General features: G+C 43.9%; 1 protein-coding gene across 1 annotated transcript in view; it reads left to right on the top strand.

Moving 5' to 3' along the window:
* The window catches only part of LOC120986519 (histidine N-acetyltransferase-like), a 392,349-nt gene extending 376,939 nt beyond the window's left edge, over positions 1–15,410 (top strand). The window contains exons 2-3 of the mRNA XM_040415145.1: positions 8,046–8,270; positions 14,753–15,410. Coding sequence (XP_040271079.1) covers positions 8,046–8,270; positions 14,753–15,373 — 846 coding nt within the window. The 3' untranslated portion in view covers positions 15,374–15,410. The remainder of the gene's footprint in view (positions 1–8,045; positions 8,271–14,752) is intronic.
* Positions 15,411–18,835: the final 3,425 nt, after the last annotated feature.

Raw genomic sequence — 18,835 nt, 5'->3', positions numbered from 1 at the left:
TATACTTTTATAATGAGTCAAAAGCACATAGATCTATATAGTGATAACCTGGAAGTCAGTGGCCTAGGGGCTTACTAGGGCCATTTTTATATAGGGTAAGGTTCCGGACGGGGTCGCATTTATCAGAGTGGGTGGTCTGTGGTTAGGCTATCAGGGCCAGAATAGCACCCCCTGTAGGGCAATATCGGGGACAGTTCTTTGCCCACCCTGTCCTTCAATACCACATCATTATCTAGCCCAGGGATAGATGTTTTTGCATTCCTTCCCGGATTCATGAATGTGCACTGGAACCCCCTGGATTGTGTTACGACATATGGTTTCTGATTTGGTGCCGCCGAGCACTTGTTATTGCCGACCACATCTATGCTTTTTGCTTAACTTTAATAATTTAATTTACTTTCATTTTGAGGGATATCTTTTCTATTCACACGTCTGCAAAATGGGTCCGCATCCGTTCCGCAATTTTGCGGAACGGGTGCAGACCCATTCATTTTCAATGGGGCTGGAATGTGCTGTCCGCATCCGTATTTGCGGATCCGCACTTCCGCATCTGTGCTTCCGTTTCCGCAAAAAAATAGAACATGTCCTATTCTTGTCCGCAATTGCAGACAAGATTAGGCATTTTCTATTATAGTGCCGGCGATGTGCGGTCCACAAATTGCATAATGCACATTGCCGGTGCCCGTGTTTTGCGGATCCACAAAACACTTACGGACGTGTGAATGGACCCTCATAGTAACATTATTAAAGGTTACGTTTTATCTTTATGTATATTCTAATGGATTGCCTTCCTTGTACAATGTTATAATATACTTTCTATGTTAGAAAGTATATTATAGAGCAGGCAAGCTCAACCTGCGGCCCTCCAGCTGTTGTAAAACTACAACTCCCACAATGCCCTGCTGTAGGCTGTTCGGGCATGCTGGGAGTTGTAGTTTTGCAACAGCTGGAGGGCCGCAGGTTGAGCATGCCTGTTATAGTGCATATGTATTGTGCGGCAGTTGTGTGCGGTTCTGCTGCGATACTGCAGGTATATAGAGGGACAAGCGTTATTGGAACAAATAATTTCTACTGGTGTGATATACCAGTCGTCCCCCAAAAAAACTGATTGAAGCGGGGTGTTATATAACAATATACTTTCTTTATAGTGCATTTGGGTACTGTATAGTGCATTTGCGCATGCGCGTACGCGAAAATTATATTGCCAATATTTAGCATTGAAAAAAATAATGAATGAAGATCGCAAATTCGAATAATACATCTGGTATGTCACTGTCCATGTTGTGGAACTATTGGTGCACTTCTAGTAATTATTTCTTGGCTGCAAATATGAGTTGAAAATTTTTCAGGTTCGTCTGCAATTTAAATTAATGGGACCTGCCGCGAACTTGCGGTTCACGAACATTTGATCGCGTTCCCGTCAGATGTTCGTCCATTACTATCTCTGACTGTTAGTCTAACCAGACTGTCTATTTGTCTGTAATTCCTCCAGCGCCGTTTTAAAGAGCACACCAAATGCTGGAAATAACTTCTTTATTAAGGGTACTTTCACACTAGCGTTTTTCTTTTCCGGCATAGAGTTCCGTCACAGGGGCTCTATACCGGAAAAGAACTGATCAGTTTCATCCCCATGCATTCTGAATGGAGAGTAATCCGTTCAGGATGCATCAGGATGTCTTCAGTTCAGTCATTTTAACTGATCAGGCAAAAGAGAAAACCGTAGCATGCTACGGTTTTATCTCCAGCGAAAAAAACTGAAGACTTGATCCGGCATTTTTCCCCATAGGAATGTATTAGTGCCGGATCCAGTATTGAAAATACCGGCATGCCAGATCCGTCCTTCCGGTCTGCGCATGCGGAGACCGGTAAAAATTTGAAAAAAGATACAAGACGGATCCGTCTATCCACATGACAAGCGGAGAGATGGATCCGTTCTTGCAATGCATTTGTGAGATGGATCCGCATCCGGATGCGTCTCACAAGTGCTTTCAGTCACATCCAGATCGGCGGATCTGGCGGGCAGTTCCGACGACGAAACTGCTTGCCGGATCACACTGCCGCAAGTGTAAAAGTAGCCTAACTCCAACTTTTCTTCATATAACACTGTTGCCTCCCCAGCAGATAGTCCATGTACAAAACACGTGTTGAATAAAGTATCACAAAATGGCGGTATGCATAAGATCAACTGTTCAATCTTGTCATTCAACATAAAATGTTATATATATTTCTCTCTTCAGTATCTGTACTCTCACTTTAAGTTATTTAAGCACTTTATGATCTCTCTGAGAGGTATATCTGAGGTCTAACTAATAGTTCACTTGCTGAATTTGGTTGCAATTTGCAGTATGCAGTTAGCAGTAACTATTTGCAGATTGGTTGAGTATGATCTGTAGCGTTGAGCGTGAATTTTCGAATATTCGAAATATTACGAATATTTATAGCGAATATCGCAACTTCGAGAATTCACAAATATTTCGAATATAGTGCTATATATTCATTTTTCAAATATTCGTCATTTTTTTACGCGAAAAATCGGAAATGTAATCACGATCAATGCAGGTGTGGGTCATATATCCGATACAGTGCTATATATTCGTTTTTTACAATATTCGTCATTTTTTTTCCATCTGAAGTTATGATTCCTCACTGCTTAAGTTGCTTGTCAAGCAACTTAAGCAGGGAGGAATCATGACTTCAGATGGAAAAAAATGACGAATATTCTAAAAAACAAATATATAGCACTATATTCAATATAGTGCTATATATTCGTTTTTTTTAGAATATTCATCGATGACCCATATTACGTGATCATTACATTGCCGATTTTTCGAAAAAAGTAGACTATAACGAATATTCAAATTCACGATTATTCATTGAATATTCTACAAAATATTTGTGAAATATCCCAAATTCGAATATGACCCCTGCCGCTCATCACTATATGATCTTGTATGGTTGTATGCAATTTGGATTGCAATATGGAATTTGAATTGTGAACTTTGTAGTTTTCAATTTGTGGAACTATAAGAAAACACATATATAACTGGTTCAGTATACAGTTCTAATCACTATATTACCAGTAGGAACATTATATAACTGTTTTAAATACTTATTTTGGCCTCTCTGCTTCCATAAAACACAGCTCTTAGTGGAGTGAATGTCTGTTCAGCTTCTCTCCTCTGCTGTAATGATTCCAGCTAGAGGAATTTCCCAGACATGGCTGTGTGTGAGGCCGGCTGTGATTGGTCTAGACTCCTGTCCAGCATCAGCAGTTTAACTCTATGCTTTCTGTTTGCTGTGTCATTGAGCTTACCTTACATCATACTGTATAATGAATCTTAAAGGCATATTATCTTTTCTAAACGGAAAATGCAAATGTGATCGCACACTACATCCAGCACTCTGCCCTCCATGCTGGATGAGACATTGGTTTATATTTTGGCCAAAGCATAGTAAGCCACTCACCGCGTCAAGGCTGTCTCATGAGTGGTCCCTAACTCTTGTTCCTACCTGTTCATGGGCCATGACAGCCACATAAAATCCAGGGAATGCAGGTCAGCATGCAAGCCAAGTACACTTTGCTTGTAACCCCGTCCGGTGCCATTACAGCTTTCATCGGATCCAGGGATGCAAGTACCAACATGCATGCTGAACCTACCATATACTTCTCCTGGAGCCAGATGGCTAATGGTAGGTTCTATACAAGCAGACTCAGTTTTATACTGACTTTAAAACCAGCCTCAAGGACAGATTAACTGGTCAGGTGTGCAATGACTCCAAGGAGATCGCCACGCCTCCAATATATACTACAAAGAAAAAAATAAGGGGTTGGGTCAGCACAACCTGCCTGCAGGTGCACATCACTATGGCGAAATACATATACAAACGGAAAATGCAAATGTGATCGCACACTACATCCAGCACTCTGCCCTCCATGCTGGATGAGACATTGGTTTATATTTTGGCCAAAGCATAGTAAGCCACTCACCGCGTCAAGGCTGTCTCATGAGTGGTCCCTAACTCTTGTTCCTACCTGTTCATGGGCCATGACAGCCACATAAAATCCAGGGAATGCAGGTCAGCATGCAAGCCAAGTACACTTTGCTTGTAACCCCGTCCGGTGCCATTACAGCTTTCATCGGATCCAGGGATGCAAGTACCAACATGCATGCTGAACCTACCATATACTTCTCCTGGAGCCAGATGGCTAATGGTAGGTTCTATACAAGCAGAGTCAGTTTTATACTGACTTTAAAACCAGCCTCAAAGACAGATTAACTGGTCAGGTGTGCAATGACTCCAAGGAGATCGCCACGCCTCCAATATATACTACAAAGAAAAAAATAAGGGGTTGGGTCAGCACAACCTGCCTGCAGGTGCACATCACTATGGCGAAATACATATACAAACGGAAAATGCAAATGTGATCGCACACTACATCCAGCACTCTGCCCTCCATGCTGGATGAGACATTGGTTTATATTTTGGCCAAAGCATAGTAAGCCACTCACCGCGTCAAGGCTGTCTCATGAGTGGTCCCTAACTCTTGTTCCTACCTGTTCATGGGCCATGACAGCCACATAAAATCCAGGGAATGCAGGTCAGCATGCAAGCCAAGTACACTTTGCTTGTAACCCCGTCCGGTGCCATTACAGCTTTCATCGGATCCAGGGATGCAAGTACCAACATGCATGCTGAACCTACCATATACTTCTCCTGGAGCCAGATGGCTAATGGTAGGTTCTATACAAGCAGACTCAGTTTTATACTGACTTTAAAACCAGCCTCAAGGACAGATTAACTGGTCAGGTGTGCAATGACTCCAAGGAGATCGCCACGCCTCCAATATATACTACAAAGAAAAAAATAAGGGGTTGGGTCAGCACAACCTGCCTGCAGGTGCACATCACTATGGCGAAATACATATACAAACGGAAAATGCAAATGTGATCGCACACTACATCCAGCACTCTGCCCTCCATGCTGGATGAGACATTGGTTTATATTTTGGCCAAAGCATAGTAAGCCACTCACCGCGTCAAGGCTGTCTCATGAGTGGTCCCTAACTCTTGTTCCTACCTGTTCATGGGCCATGACAGCCACATAAAATCCAGGGAATGCAGGTCAGCATGCAAGCCAAGTACACTTTGCTTGTAACCCCGTCCGGTGCCATTACAGCTTTCATCGGATCCAGGGATGCAAGTACCAACATGCATGCTGAACCTACCATATACTTCTCCTGGAGCCAGATGGCTAATGGTAGGTTCTATACAAGCAGACTCAGTTTTATACTGACTTTAAAACCAGCCTCAAGGACAGATTAACTGGTCAGGTGTGCAATGACTCCAAGGAGATCGCCACGCCTCCAATATATACTACAAAGAAAAAAATAAGGGGTTGGGTCAGCACAACCTGCCTGCAGGTGCACATCACTATGGCGAAATACATATACAAACGGAAAATGCAAATGTGATCGCACACTACATCCAGCACTCTGCCCTCCATGCTGGATGAGACATTGGTTTATATTTTGGCCAAAGCATAGTAAGCCACTCACCGCGTCAAGGCTGTCTCATGAGTGGTCCCTAACTCTTGTTCCTACCTGTTCATGGGCCATGACAGCCACATAAAATCCAGGGAATGCAGGTCAGCATGCAAGCCAAGTACACTTTGCTTGTAACCCCGTCCGGTGCCATTACAGCTTTCATCGGATCCAGGGATGCAAGTACCAACATGCATGCTGAACCTACCATATACTTCTCCTGGAGCCAGATGGCTAATGGTAGGTTCTATACAAGCAGACTCAGTTTTATACTGACTTTAAAACCAGCCTCATGGACAGATTAACTGGTCAGGTGTGCAATGACTCCAAGGAGATCGCCACGCCTCCAATATATACTACAAAGAAAAAAATAAGGGGTTGGGTCAGCACAACCTGCCTGCAGGTGCACATCACTATGGCGAAATACATATACAAACGGAAAATGCAAATGTGATCGCACACTACATCCAGCACTCTGCCCTCCATGCTGGATGAGACATTGGTTTATATTTTGGCCAAAGCATAGTAAGCCACTCACCGCGTCAAGGCTGTCTCATGAGTGGTCCCTAACTCTTGTTCCTACCTGTTCATGGGCCATGACAGCCACATAAAATCCAGGGAATGCAGGTCAGCATGCAAGCCAAGTACACTTTGCTTGTAACCCCGTCCGGTGCCATTACAGCTTTCATCGGATCCAGGGATGCAAGTACCAACATGCATGCTGAACCTACCATATACTTCTCCTGGAGCCAGATGGCTAATGGTAGGTTCTATACAAGCAGACTCAGTTTTATACTGACTTTAAAACCAGCCTCAAGGACAGATTAACTGGTCAGGTGTGCAATGACTCCAAGGAGATCGCCACGCCTCCAATATATACTACAAAGAAAAAAATAAGGGGTTGGGTCAGCACAACCTGCCTGCAGGTGCACATCACTATGGCGAAATACATATACAAACGGAAAATGCAAATGTGATCGCACACTACATCCAGCACTCTGCCCTCCATGCTGGATGAGACATTGGTTTATATTTTGGCCAAAGCATAGTAAGCCACTCACCGCGTACTTCATTCCCTGGATTTTATGTGGCTGTCATGGCCCATGAACAGGTAGGAACAAGAGTTAGGGACCACTCATGAGACAGCCTTGACGCGGTGAGTGGCTTACTATGCTTTGGCCAAAATATAAACCAATGTCTCATCCAGCATGGAGGGCAGAGTGCTGGATGTAGTGTGCGATCACATTTGCATTTTCCGTTTGTATATGTATTTCGCCATAGTGATGTGCACCTGCAGGCAGGTTGTGCTGACCCAACCCCTTATTTTTTTCTTTGTAGTATATTATCTTTTCTGCTTCTGTGAACACAATATATATAACAGTCATATGACATCCAAACATGAAGTCACTGTAAATAACTCTGCTTTTGTCTTTAACACACATACATAGGAACTGTATTTAGGTTATTGGCAGGTCTAGCTGCATAAAGACACAAGCTATATTAGCAACCTAGAACAGGTCTTAGCTGGCCAGCTACAGTTAACCCTTGCTGCTTTCCCAGTTAAAATGAGTTCAAATGGAAAATCAGAAAAAAAATAAAAATATTAAAATTTCCCCTCCATTTTGCATTAATTCTTTTGGAACACCAAAATTTTGTAAAATCTGTTTTAAATAATTTGAGGGGAGTAAATTCTAAAATGGGGTCATTTAAGGATGGTTTCTACTATGTAAGCCCCATAAAATGACTATATAACTGAACTGGTCCTTAAACAAATGGGTTTAGAAATTTTCTTAAATTCAAAAATGCTTTTAAAATTCTAAGCCTTCTAATGTCCTAAAAAAATAAAATGTCATTTGGAAATTGATACCAACATAAAAGACATATGGTGAATGTTAAGTAAAATATTTAGAGGTATTACTATTTGTGGTGAATTTTTCAAAATTTTCTGTAATTTTTTTTGTTTTAATAAATAAAGGTAAAACATAGACTCAAATTGTACTTCATGTTAGTGGTAAATGTGTCAAGAGAAAACAGTCTCAGAATCGCTTGGATAAGTAAAAGCATTCCAAAGTTATTACCACAGAGTGAAATATGCCAGATTTGCAAAATGTGGCTTGATCCTTACGGTCAAAACTGGCTTGGCCTTGAAGGTCTTAAAGTTCCCCACCTCTAAAATAGTCAGATGACAGCAGACAAGTTGCACGTGTTTTTAAGATGCATGACTTGACGTTGTCCCACCAAGGTCACTTTGTAGCCTTACATTGCAATTATCTTTCGAGGACCAGATGGGTGGGCCAGATGGGTTTTGGACTGATAATATAAAAAAGAAGTTCCATTCACTGTCAAAAGGAATTCAAACACAAAGTATACTAGAAAGTTAAAGATGTGTTCACAAAATATGACAAAGTACTGCTTGTATGTCCTCCTGTATGGTCAGATCTTAGAGCAGAAACTCCATGACCTACTCTATGCTCATCTTGTTCTTCTCCTTATGGATCGTCAGGTGGGCTTTGAGTCATTCATACTGGTTGATGATGGAACTACTGCTGTGGTGGAAGGTCTTCGTGTAGCCGCCGAGATGAGAAGACGTGGAGTGGCTGGAGTGATTGAGAGGTTTTGCTTTAAAGTTTTATGTTCTGACCACCCGGAGGTTAAAAAAGTTCGATTCGCTCTATCTGAGAATCCACCAGCTATTATGTTGAAAACATGCAAAATGATCACCTGTAAGGTAGGTTCAATCTTTCTTTTATTTTTCTTTATTATTTTATTTTATTTGTATTTTTTAACTCTTTATTTAATGGCATTTCAGCAAGAAAAAAGAAAAATGCAGAACCCACAGTGTAAGTGTTCCTCCCCATAATCCCCATGAGCAGAGAGATAAAAACGTATCTAGATCATTCACTTGTTTTTGATTCAACCACGGTGTCCAAGAGTCAATAAATGCCTCATAATTGGTTAAATTATAAATAGGTTAAATAGGTTAAATTATTGTCCAGATATCTTAGTGTAGGGGTGTTACGGGAAAGCCAGAACCGTTCAGTTGCCTTGTATGCAATAAATAAAAGGGACTTCAGCAAGTCACATTTATCCTGTAGAGGAAGTTAATACAAGGCACTTACTAATGTATTGTGATTGTCCATATTGCTTCCTTTGCTGGTTGGAGTCATTTTTCCATCACATTATACAGGGTGGGCCATTTATATGGATACACCTTAATAAAATGGGAATGGTTGGTGATATTAACTTCCTGTTTGTGGCACATTAGTATATGTGAGGGGGGAAACTTTTCAAGATGGGTGGTGACCATAGCGGCCATTTTGAAGTCGGCCATTTTGAAGTCGGCCATTTTGAATCCAACTTTTATTTTTTCAATAGGAAGAGGGTCATGTAACACATCAAACTTATTGGGAATTTCACAAGAAAAACAATGGTGTGATTGGTTTTAACATAACTTTATTCTTTCATGAGTAATTTACGAGTTTCTGACCACTTATAAAATGTGCTCAATGTGCTGCCGATTGTGTTGGATTGTCAATGCAACCCTCTTCTCCCACTCTTCACACACTGATAGCAACACCGCAGGAGAAATGCTAGCACAGGCTTCCAGTAACCGTAGTTTCAGGTGCTGCACAACTCGTATCTTCACAGCATAGACAATTGCCTTCAGATGACCCCAAAGATAAAAGTCTAAGGGGGTCAGATCGGGAGACCTTGGGGGCCATTCAACTGGCCCACGATGACCAATCCACTTTCCAGGAAACTGTTCATCTAGGAATGCTCGGACCTGACACCCATAATGTGGTGGTGCACCATCTTGCTGGAAAAACTCAGGGAACGTGCCAGCTTCAGTGCATAAAGAGGGAAACACATCATCATGTAGCAATTTCGCATATCCAGTGGCCTTGAGGTTTCCATTGATGAAGAATGGCCCCACTATCTTTGTACCCCATATACCACACCATACCATCAATTTTTTTGTTCCAACAGTCTTGGAGGGATCTATCCAATGTGGGTTAGTGTCAGACCAATAGCGGTGGTTTTTTTGTTAACTTCACCATTCACATAAAAGTTTGCCTCATCACTGAACAAAGTCTTCTGCATAAACTGAGGGTCCTGTTCCAATTTTTGTTTTGCCCATTCTGCAAATTCAGTGCGCCGATCTGGGTCATCCTCGTTGAGATGCTGCAGTAGCTGGAGTTTGTAAGGTGCCATTTGTGAGTAGCTAATATCCGCCGAAGGGATGTTCGACTAATGCCCCTCTCCAGTGACATGCGGCGAGTGCTACGCTGTGGGCTCTTGCTGAATGAAGCTAGGACAGCCACTGATGTTTCTTCATTAGAGACAGATTTCATGCGTCCACATTTTGGCAAATCCAACACTGAACCAGTTTCACGAAACTTAGCAAGCAGTTTGCTAACTGTAGCATGGGAGATGGGTGGTCTCGTAGGGTGTCTTGCATTGAAATCTGCTGCAATAACCCGGTTACTGCGTTCACCAGACATCAACACAATTTCTATCCGCTCCTCACGTGTTAACCTCGGCGACATTTCAATGGCTGTAAACAAAGAGAAACTTGTAAATAACTCAAGAAAGAATAAAGTTACGTTAAAACCAAGCACACCATTGTTTTTCGTGTGAAATTCCCAATAAGTTTGATGTGTCACATGACCCTCTTCCTATTGAAAAAACAAAAGTTGGATTCAAAATGTCCGACTTCAAAATGGCCGCCATGGTCACCACCCATCTTGAAAAGTTTCCCCCCTCACATATACTAATGTGCCACAAACAGGAAGTTAATATCACCAACCATTCCCATTTTATTAAGGTGTATCCATATAAATGGCCCACCCTGTACACTGATCGTTTCCATGGTTTACGACCACCCTGCAATCCAGCAGCAGTGGTCGTGCTTGCACACTGTAGGAAAAAATCACCAGCCTATGTGCGCTCCCCATGGTCCTGGCCACCAGAGAGGCCGGCGCTTTTTCCTATAGTGTGCAAGCACGACCACTGCTTATGGATTGCAGGGTGGTCGTAACCATGGAAATAATCAGTGTATAATGTGATGGGGGGGATGAATCCAGCCAGCAAAGGAAGCATTATGGACAATCACAATACATTAGTAAGTGCCTTGTATTTAACTTTCTTTATATCAGGAATGCTCAACCTGCGGCCCTACAGCTGTTGTAAAACTACAACTCCCACCATGTCCTGCTGTAGGCTGATAGCTGTAAGCTGTTCGGGCATTCTGGAAGTTGTAGTTTTGCAACAGTTGGAGGGCCTCTTTCCAGGACCAAATTAATTTAGGACGTCTCCAAGTAATGTGGTGGCCCCAGACATCTCGGTACATCTGTTTTTTGTAATCAAGTTTATGAAGAAAACTGGAAGAGTGATGTGTGATGTATGAAAGTACAGTATTGTGCAAAAGTTTCAGGCAGGTGCAGTATAAATTCTGCAAAGTAAAAATACGTGCAGACATAGTGTTAATAGTCTATTGTTATCAATTAACAACATAAAGTCTTCCCTTTGAAGAGACACTGGAGTTATGGGGTCCTCTCACTTCAGCAAAAGGCATTTATCCTGTAGAGAAAGTTAATACAAGGCACTTACTAATTAGAGATGAGCGAATCGAATCCCACAAAGTGGAATTCGATCCGAATTTTAGGATAATTTCCTCGTGCTTTGTGTCAGCGAATCGATTTAACCTGAAATTGTAAAAAAAAACTAAAAAATTCAAACTTACCTCCTCAATTTGTTCACGACGGCCTTGCTCGAAGATCTAGGCCAAAATCCCGTGCGGTGCGAGATTACATCGTCACGCCAGCCCGTGTGATGACGTAATCTCGCGCCGCACAGGATTTCAGCTGAGATCTTCAAGCAAGATGGCGGCAGCCCGGCCCTTCGTGAGCAAATAGAGGTGGTAAGTTTAATTAAAAAGATATATATTTATTGTTCATTTTACACTCAGATTCCGCAATCATGTATGGACCTTGCATCAGTGGGGTACAAGGACGGGGGCGGCGCTATCACAGCTCCCTGTAATTCACACGCTACTTACAAAAAAATGTGCTTCATGACGAGGTAATTAGTCACGAAGCAAATTTTTTGGTGAAATTCGGAGAATCAGCCGAAGTTTCAAGAAATTCGCTCATCTCTACTACTAATGTATTGTGATTATCCAGATTGCTTCCTTTGCTGGCTGGATTCATTTTTCTATTACGCTATACACGGTGGCCGGAATCATGGCACCGCACACATGCTAGTGATTTTCCTATAGTGTGCAAGCACGACCACCACTGATGGATTGCAGGGTGGTCATAACCATAGAAACGAGCAGTGTATAGTGTGATAGAAAAATGAATCCAGCCAGCAAAGGAAGCAATCTGAATAGTCACAATACATTAGTAATAGAAGTGAGCAAATTATAATCCCAATACCTTAGTAAATTCCTTGTATCAACTACAGGATAAATGCTATTTGCTGAAGTGAGACAATCCCTTTAAAGGGCTAGAGTCGGGGAGTGGTTATTTAAGTTTTGTTTTTTTGGGGGGGGGGGTTTCACACTTTAGTGTGGTGTTTGTAATGGAGGCTTCTGAGGGGGATGTCATGGGTCACCGCGCACAAGATTTTGCGCTGGAACTTCAAGCAAGATGGCTGTGGCAGTTAAGTATGTTAAGTATGATTTTATATTTAAAGGGGCTGTCCGAGTTATGAAAAAAATATATATAGCACTGTAAATCTAATGGGCAGCAATATACACTGCTCAAAAAAATAAAGGGAACACAAAAATAACACATCCTAGATCTGAATTAATTAAATATTCTTCTGAAATACTTTGTTCTTTACATAGTTGAATGTGCTGACAACAAAATCACACAAAAATAAAAAATGGAAATCAAATTTTTCAACCCATGGAGGTCTGGATTTGGAGTCACCCTCAAAATTAAAGTGGAAAAACACACTACAGGCTGATCCAACTTTGATGTAATGTCCTTAAAACAAGTCAAAATGAGGCTCAGTAGTGTGTGGCCTCCACGTGCCTGTATGACCTCCCTACAACGCCTGTGCATGCTCCTGATGAGGTGGCGGACGGTCTCCTGAGGGATCTCTTCCCAGACCTGGACTAAAGCATCTGCCAACTCCTGGACAGTCTCTGGTGCAACGTGACGTTGGTGGATAGAGCGAGACATGATGTCCCAGATGTGCTCAATTGGATTCAGGTCTGGGGAACGGGCAGGCCAGTCCATAGCATTAATGCCTTCGTCTTGCAGGAACTGCTGACACACTCCAGCAACATGAGGTCTAGCATTGTCTTGCATTAGGAGGAACCCAGGGCCAACCGCACCAGCATATGGTCTCACAAGGGGTCTGAGGATCTCATCTCGGTACCTAATGGCAGTCAGGCTACCTCTGGCGAGCACATGGAGGGCTGTGCAGCCCTCCAAAGAAATGCCACCCCACACCATTACTGACCCAATGCCAAACCGGTCATGCTGGAGGATGTTGCAGGCAGCAGAACGTTCTCTACGGCGTCTCAAGACTCTGTCACGTCTGTCACATGTGCTCAGTGTGAACCTGCTTTCATCTGTGAAGAGCACAGGGCGCCAGTGGTGAATTTGCCAATATTGGTGTTCTCTGGAAAATGCCAAACGCCCTGCACGGTGTTGGGCTGTAAGCACAACCCCCACCTGTGGACGTCGGGCCCTCATATCACCCTCATGGAGTCTGTTTCTGACCGTTTGAGCAGACACATGCACATTTGTGGCCTGCTGGAGGTCATTTTGCAGGGCTCTGGCAGTGCTCCTCCTGTTCCTCCTTGCACAAAGGCGGAGGTAGCGGTCCTGCTGCTGGGTTGTTGCCCTCCTACGGCCTCCTCCACGTCTCCTGATGTACTGGCCTGTCTCCTGGTAGCGCCTCCATGCTCTGGACACTACGCTGACAGACACAGCAAACCTTCTTGCCACAGCTCGTAATGATGTGCCATCCTGGATAAGCTGCACTACCTGAGCCACTTGTGTGGGTTGTAGACTCCGTCTCATGCTACCACTAGAGTGAAAGCACCGCCAGCATTCAAAAGTGACCAAAACATCAGCCAGGAAGCATAGGAACTGAGAAGTGATCTGTGGTCACCACCTGAAGAACCACTCCTTTATTGGGGGTGTCTTGCTAATTGCCTATAATTTCCACCTGTTGTCTATCCCATTTGCACAACAGCATGTGAAATTGATTGTCACTCAGTGTTGCTTCCTAAGTGGACAGTTTGATTTCACAGAAGTGTGATTGACTTGGAGTTACATTGTGTTGTTTAAGTGTTCCCTTTATTTTTTTGAGCAGTGTATAACTAAGCTAAGCAAGTTTTAGGCAAAAAATCTATATTTCCTCATTTTCCTGATTCTCTTCTGGCCCTTTGTTTACCTGCTATAACAACAATCTCTGCCCCTCCCCCTTCTCTGCAAAGGGAGTGAATACAAGTGCTGCCCTGAGTGACATGTCTGCCTGCTGGGAGACTCTGCAGCATGTTGTATTTGTAGCACTACAAGTCCCATCTGTACAATGACATTGCTCATACACACAGGATATTCCCCCTACCTGTTCTTGTGCAATGCGCTGCAGAACTCCTCTGTCAGTTCCTGTGCCCAGCATTTGCCTCCTGACTTCCTGCAGCTACTCAGTAAAGCCTTCAGCCCTGAGTCTGTGCAGCTGAAGGAGTTAATGTTTTTCCTCAAGAATCCAGGGAGAGAGCAATAAGGAGCACTTGGCAGTGCAGATAGGCGTGGCCAGCACAGTGATATTTTGTGTACAGGCACATATCTGCACTCTCAGGCTTGTGTATGAAACATCATCAGCGCAGGGAGAGAGGCTGACATCACAGGTCATGTGACCCTCAGTGAAATCTGATAAAGCAGCAACTTTCATTTGCCTAGTTATAAACATACAAAGTAAGAAAAAAATATCTCAGACAACATCTTTAATGCCTTTTCAGAGAAAATTGAATTGTTACCATGAAGCACAAGGAAATTTGGCTTCGCAGCAAATTAGATTTTCCCTGAAATTTGGATTGAAGTCCACTTTGAATACTTTATTTCGCTCAGAACTAGCCTTGTTGTTTTCCATTTGTTTCTCTTCTACTTTTATAACAATTCATCGATGTATTTCATGAAATCTTTTGAATCTGAACCTCTCTCCTATGTTCATTGTGTTCCCCATTAGGCAGTGATGCCTGTGCTTGTTTCTGCTGACCAGTTGGAAGCAAAACTCAGGCTACTGGAGTCTCGAGTGAATAATGAAGACAGATCCAAAAAGCTATCTGTTCTGGGACCAGAGGAAATTCTCAGATTCTTTGAGGAATCCAAGACGGGAGAGCAATTGTTTCCTGGTGGATTGCTAGTTCAAGGTTGGTTTCCTATTGCCGCTCAGAAGTCCAACCTAGATCTTCTACTGAAACGAGAGATTGTCTGGATTTATTCACATCCTGGGGATTCTAGTGACTCTGCATCTTCTTCCAAGGTCACACCTGGCAGTGATGGCCCCCATGCCTCTCCAGAAGGGTTTCTTAGCCTTGGTTCTCAACCATTTCCAGTGCCTATTGCAGACAGAGCATACTATATAGATATCGACCTGTTTGGAAATGATCCATCTTGTGCTAAGGTCCATGTTTTAGAGCAGTTGAAAATCGGAGTAAAAGGATTGCCTGCAAGGAGTGGTGTACTATTTGTCCTATATGCAGAGGAGAGTCTCCGGACTGAGCTTGTCCAACTGTGTGAAGGGTTGAATATACTCAATTCTATTAACGAGCAGATTATTTTTGAAAGAGAGACCAGGTTTGAATAAATTTAACTTCCTAGTCTCGGCAAGCTCTTATTTTGCATTTAGGAATCTGTCCAAAGACCTCATTTCTATGGCCTCCTTCACACGAGCGGGTTTTCTGCATGGGTGCAATGTGTGACGTGAACGCATAGCACCCGCACTGAATCTTGACCCATTCATTTCAATAGGTCTGTGTACATTAGCCTTTTTTTTTTACTCATTAGTTCTGCGTTGCGTGCAAAAGGCAGCATGTTCTATATTCAGCGTTTTTCACGCAGCCCTGGCCCCATAGAAGTGAACGGGGCTTCAGTGGAAAAATGCAGTGCATCCGCAAGCAAGTCCGCATGAAATGCGTTTTTCACTGATGGTTGCTAAGATATGTTTGTAAACCTTCAGGTTTTTTTTATCACACGCGTGAAAAATGCATCAAAACTCAGAAGCTGTTCTTCTGTCATCCTTTATTGCATCAGCTTGAGTGTTTTCTGTAACATAAATACGCGGGTGATGATAGTGTATTCTGCAGTTGTCCTTACTGACAAATCTGTTGGCCTATTTGAAGGACCTGAGTATGCAATCTTGATGAGCTGGAGTTGGTGATGAGACAGCTAGTGGGATATTTGCTGCTTAATGCACTTTAGCAAAAGGAATGGCTATGGGGCTGCTCTTGTCCAGCGTGAGGGGGTGTAGAAGCAATGTCCTGCCCTGTTTCTGTTGGAGACGGGCAGATTTCCATTGAGGAGGAGTCAATAGTACATGGCCTCATTGCTCTGGTGCTGCGTCGCTGCTGTGAAAGACATGTCTTGTGCCTGCCTCTAACAGCTGCTTCAGGTGCACTTTGCTCTGCAGCAGCAATTGCAAAGAGCAGCTCTCATTCTCTGTCATGTGAGAGTACAAGGCAGAATTGGCCTTTTTGGAGAAATAACGGTTGCTAGGTATCTTCCATTGCGGCTGGGCAAACGCCATCAAGTCCCTAAAGGCAGCGGAATAAACTTGGTGAAAAGGCAGCAACTGCGCTGCTAACAACTTGTCGAGGTTGGAGATAAGCTTGCATACCATCAGATTGCTGGGCACATCATAGTTGTTTCCTGGCCAAACATTCCATTATGGCTACGTGCACATGACCGTATGTTTTGCAGTCTGCAAATTGCGGATACGCAAAAATAAACGGATTACATCCGTATGCCATCAGTTTTTTTTGAGGATTCATTGTAACAATGCCTAAAAGGGACAAGAATAGGACATGTTCTATTTTTTTTTGCGGGGCTATGGAACGGACATACTCATGCGGACAGCACACGATTTGCTGTCCGCATTTTTTGCGGATCCATTGAAATGAATGGGTCCGCATACTATCCACAAAAAAAAAACGGAACGGACACGGAAACAAACAACGTTCATGTGCATGTAGCCTATCAGTGACTAATGATGGACTGGTCTTACTGGTAGAAGCAGTAACTGTACTACATGTGGATGTGGTCTGGCTGACCCCAAGAACATCAGAAGGAGGAGAACATGTTCTGATTGCTGGTGGTCAGTTCTATTTTCCCACTGGATCTGATAATACCACTTCATATGCTGCAGTATAGCATGAGCGAATTTTTGGTGACCCTTCCGGGCCCTAGCAACTATTCTTCCCCTGTAATACCTCCATCCTTTAACCTCCCCCTTACCAATAAGACACAGAGACTTGAGTCGGATTTAAATCGGCCACAGCAGCCATAATTTATTAAACAAAAATACAATAAGTTAACAATGAATTACCCCAGACGAGGGAGGTCCTAGAAGCCCCAACATGTATACATCCAGAACAACCACCAACTGGACAATCCACCTTGCCTCCAGCCGTAAACACCCAGCTCGGAGCCACCAACTGATGGATGCCTCACCGATTAACCGAGTGTCCAATCCGGAGAATCTAGCCCCACCATTGAGGCCCTCTCATTCTCAAGCACCAACCCATTCCACCAGCTCCGAGGACCTCCCCCCGCCAACAACGCGCAACTTGATCACTCAAACCTCATGATTGCGCTTTCCTCCACATCTCCAGAGCCCTCTCGATTCCACCCTGTATTCCCAGGGACCACAGATCAATCCCAACCGCAATAAGGTGAACACCATCCGCTCTCCAAAACCCCCCAAGGCCCAACTCAAGATCCACATGCCTAACCGCCACCGCCCCACTGTTAGCCACAAACCGTCCAATCGCCCCGTTAATCTTAATGCGAGCCCTGTTCACCCCATCAACAGACCGCGCCTCCCGCCACGTTTTCCTAGGCACAATATCCAACCACACAGTTATCATTTTAGGGAACAATGACCAAAGCCGTAAGAGATCAAATTTGATATCCCTGATCAATTCTCTTGCCGGTCTAACCCCCAAATCATTGCCCCCAACATGGAGCACTAAAATTTCTGGAGCTCTGTCTAACCTCACAAAACGATGAACCTCCCTCAGCACACTGCCCCACAACATACCTCTAGATCCTGGCCACTTCACAACCGCAACATCCCTGCCAAACCCCAATTGACGTCCGTTTTCCCGAACATCCGCCCTCAACGCCCCCCCAGAAAACTAAAGAGTGTCCAATGATCCAAACTAGCGCTGGACTGGAGCCTGCAATAGAACGCAAACAAAAGAAACACATTACTATCACGGTCACCAACACTCCTTACAAACTACCCAAACGCACATATGACCGGAACCTGATAGATTCCCAACTTCGTCACTTAACCCCAACCTAGCCGCCTCAGTTGCTGCCCCAATCCTGAAGGAGTGACCCGTGAAATCTGCTGGGTCCACCCCTGCCCCTACCAGACATTTTTTAAACACCGCCACAAATTGAAATCTGGAAAGAAATGATCCATCACCGTGCCTCAGCAGCGGGCCATCATCAAAAAACACCCCTTCCCTATACACCCGCAAACATCTGACTGGACACAACTTACCCTCCATATCCATTTTTGACGTCCGCAGCCGGACCACCACCCTGTCCTGAAGCAAATCCACATCCTCCCCACACAAACCCCCGCAACCCTGACGCTCCTGGACACCAATTCCCCCAAACGGAAAGCCCCAAAAAAAGATAAAGAAAAAGCCAACTGAAACAAGCTAACCTCCCCCACGGAATTACAAACCAACTCGACCTGTCCACCAATCCTCAACAGCAAAGAGAACGACACTGGCCTTCTACGATCCTCCGTCCGCTGCCCCCTCCTCCAACCTTTCAATACCTGCCTCACCAAAAAGGTCTTCGTAACATCAGCCATGCCCCGTAGCTTGAAACCAAATGCCAGACCAGCTACACACTTATTCAACTGCGCCACAGACCAACCTTGCTCCTTACCCTGCCCCAAGAACAATAAAGGTATCTCCCCCTCATCTACCCCATCCCCAAAACCGAACACCACTGCTCCCATTCTCTCCAAGCCTTCCAGTACGCAGCCCAAGAACCCTTGCTCAATGACGCCCGCAACAATCCTGCTACA

Source organism: Bufo bufo, chromosome 1, assembly GCF_905171765.1.
Source record: "Bufo bufo chromosome 1, aBufBuf1.1, whole genome shotgun sequence".
In the NCBI taxonomy this organism is placed as follows: Eukaryota; Metazoa; Chordata; class Amphibia; order Anura; family Bufonidae; genus Bufo; species Bufo bufo.
Note: the sequence above shows the minus strand (reverse complement) of the source record. Positions and strands in the feature narration are given on the sequence as shown.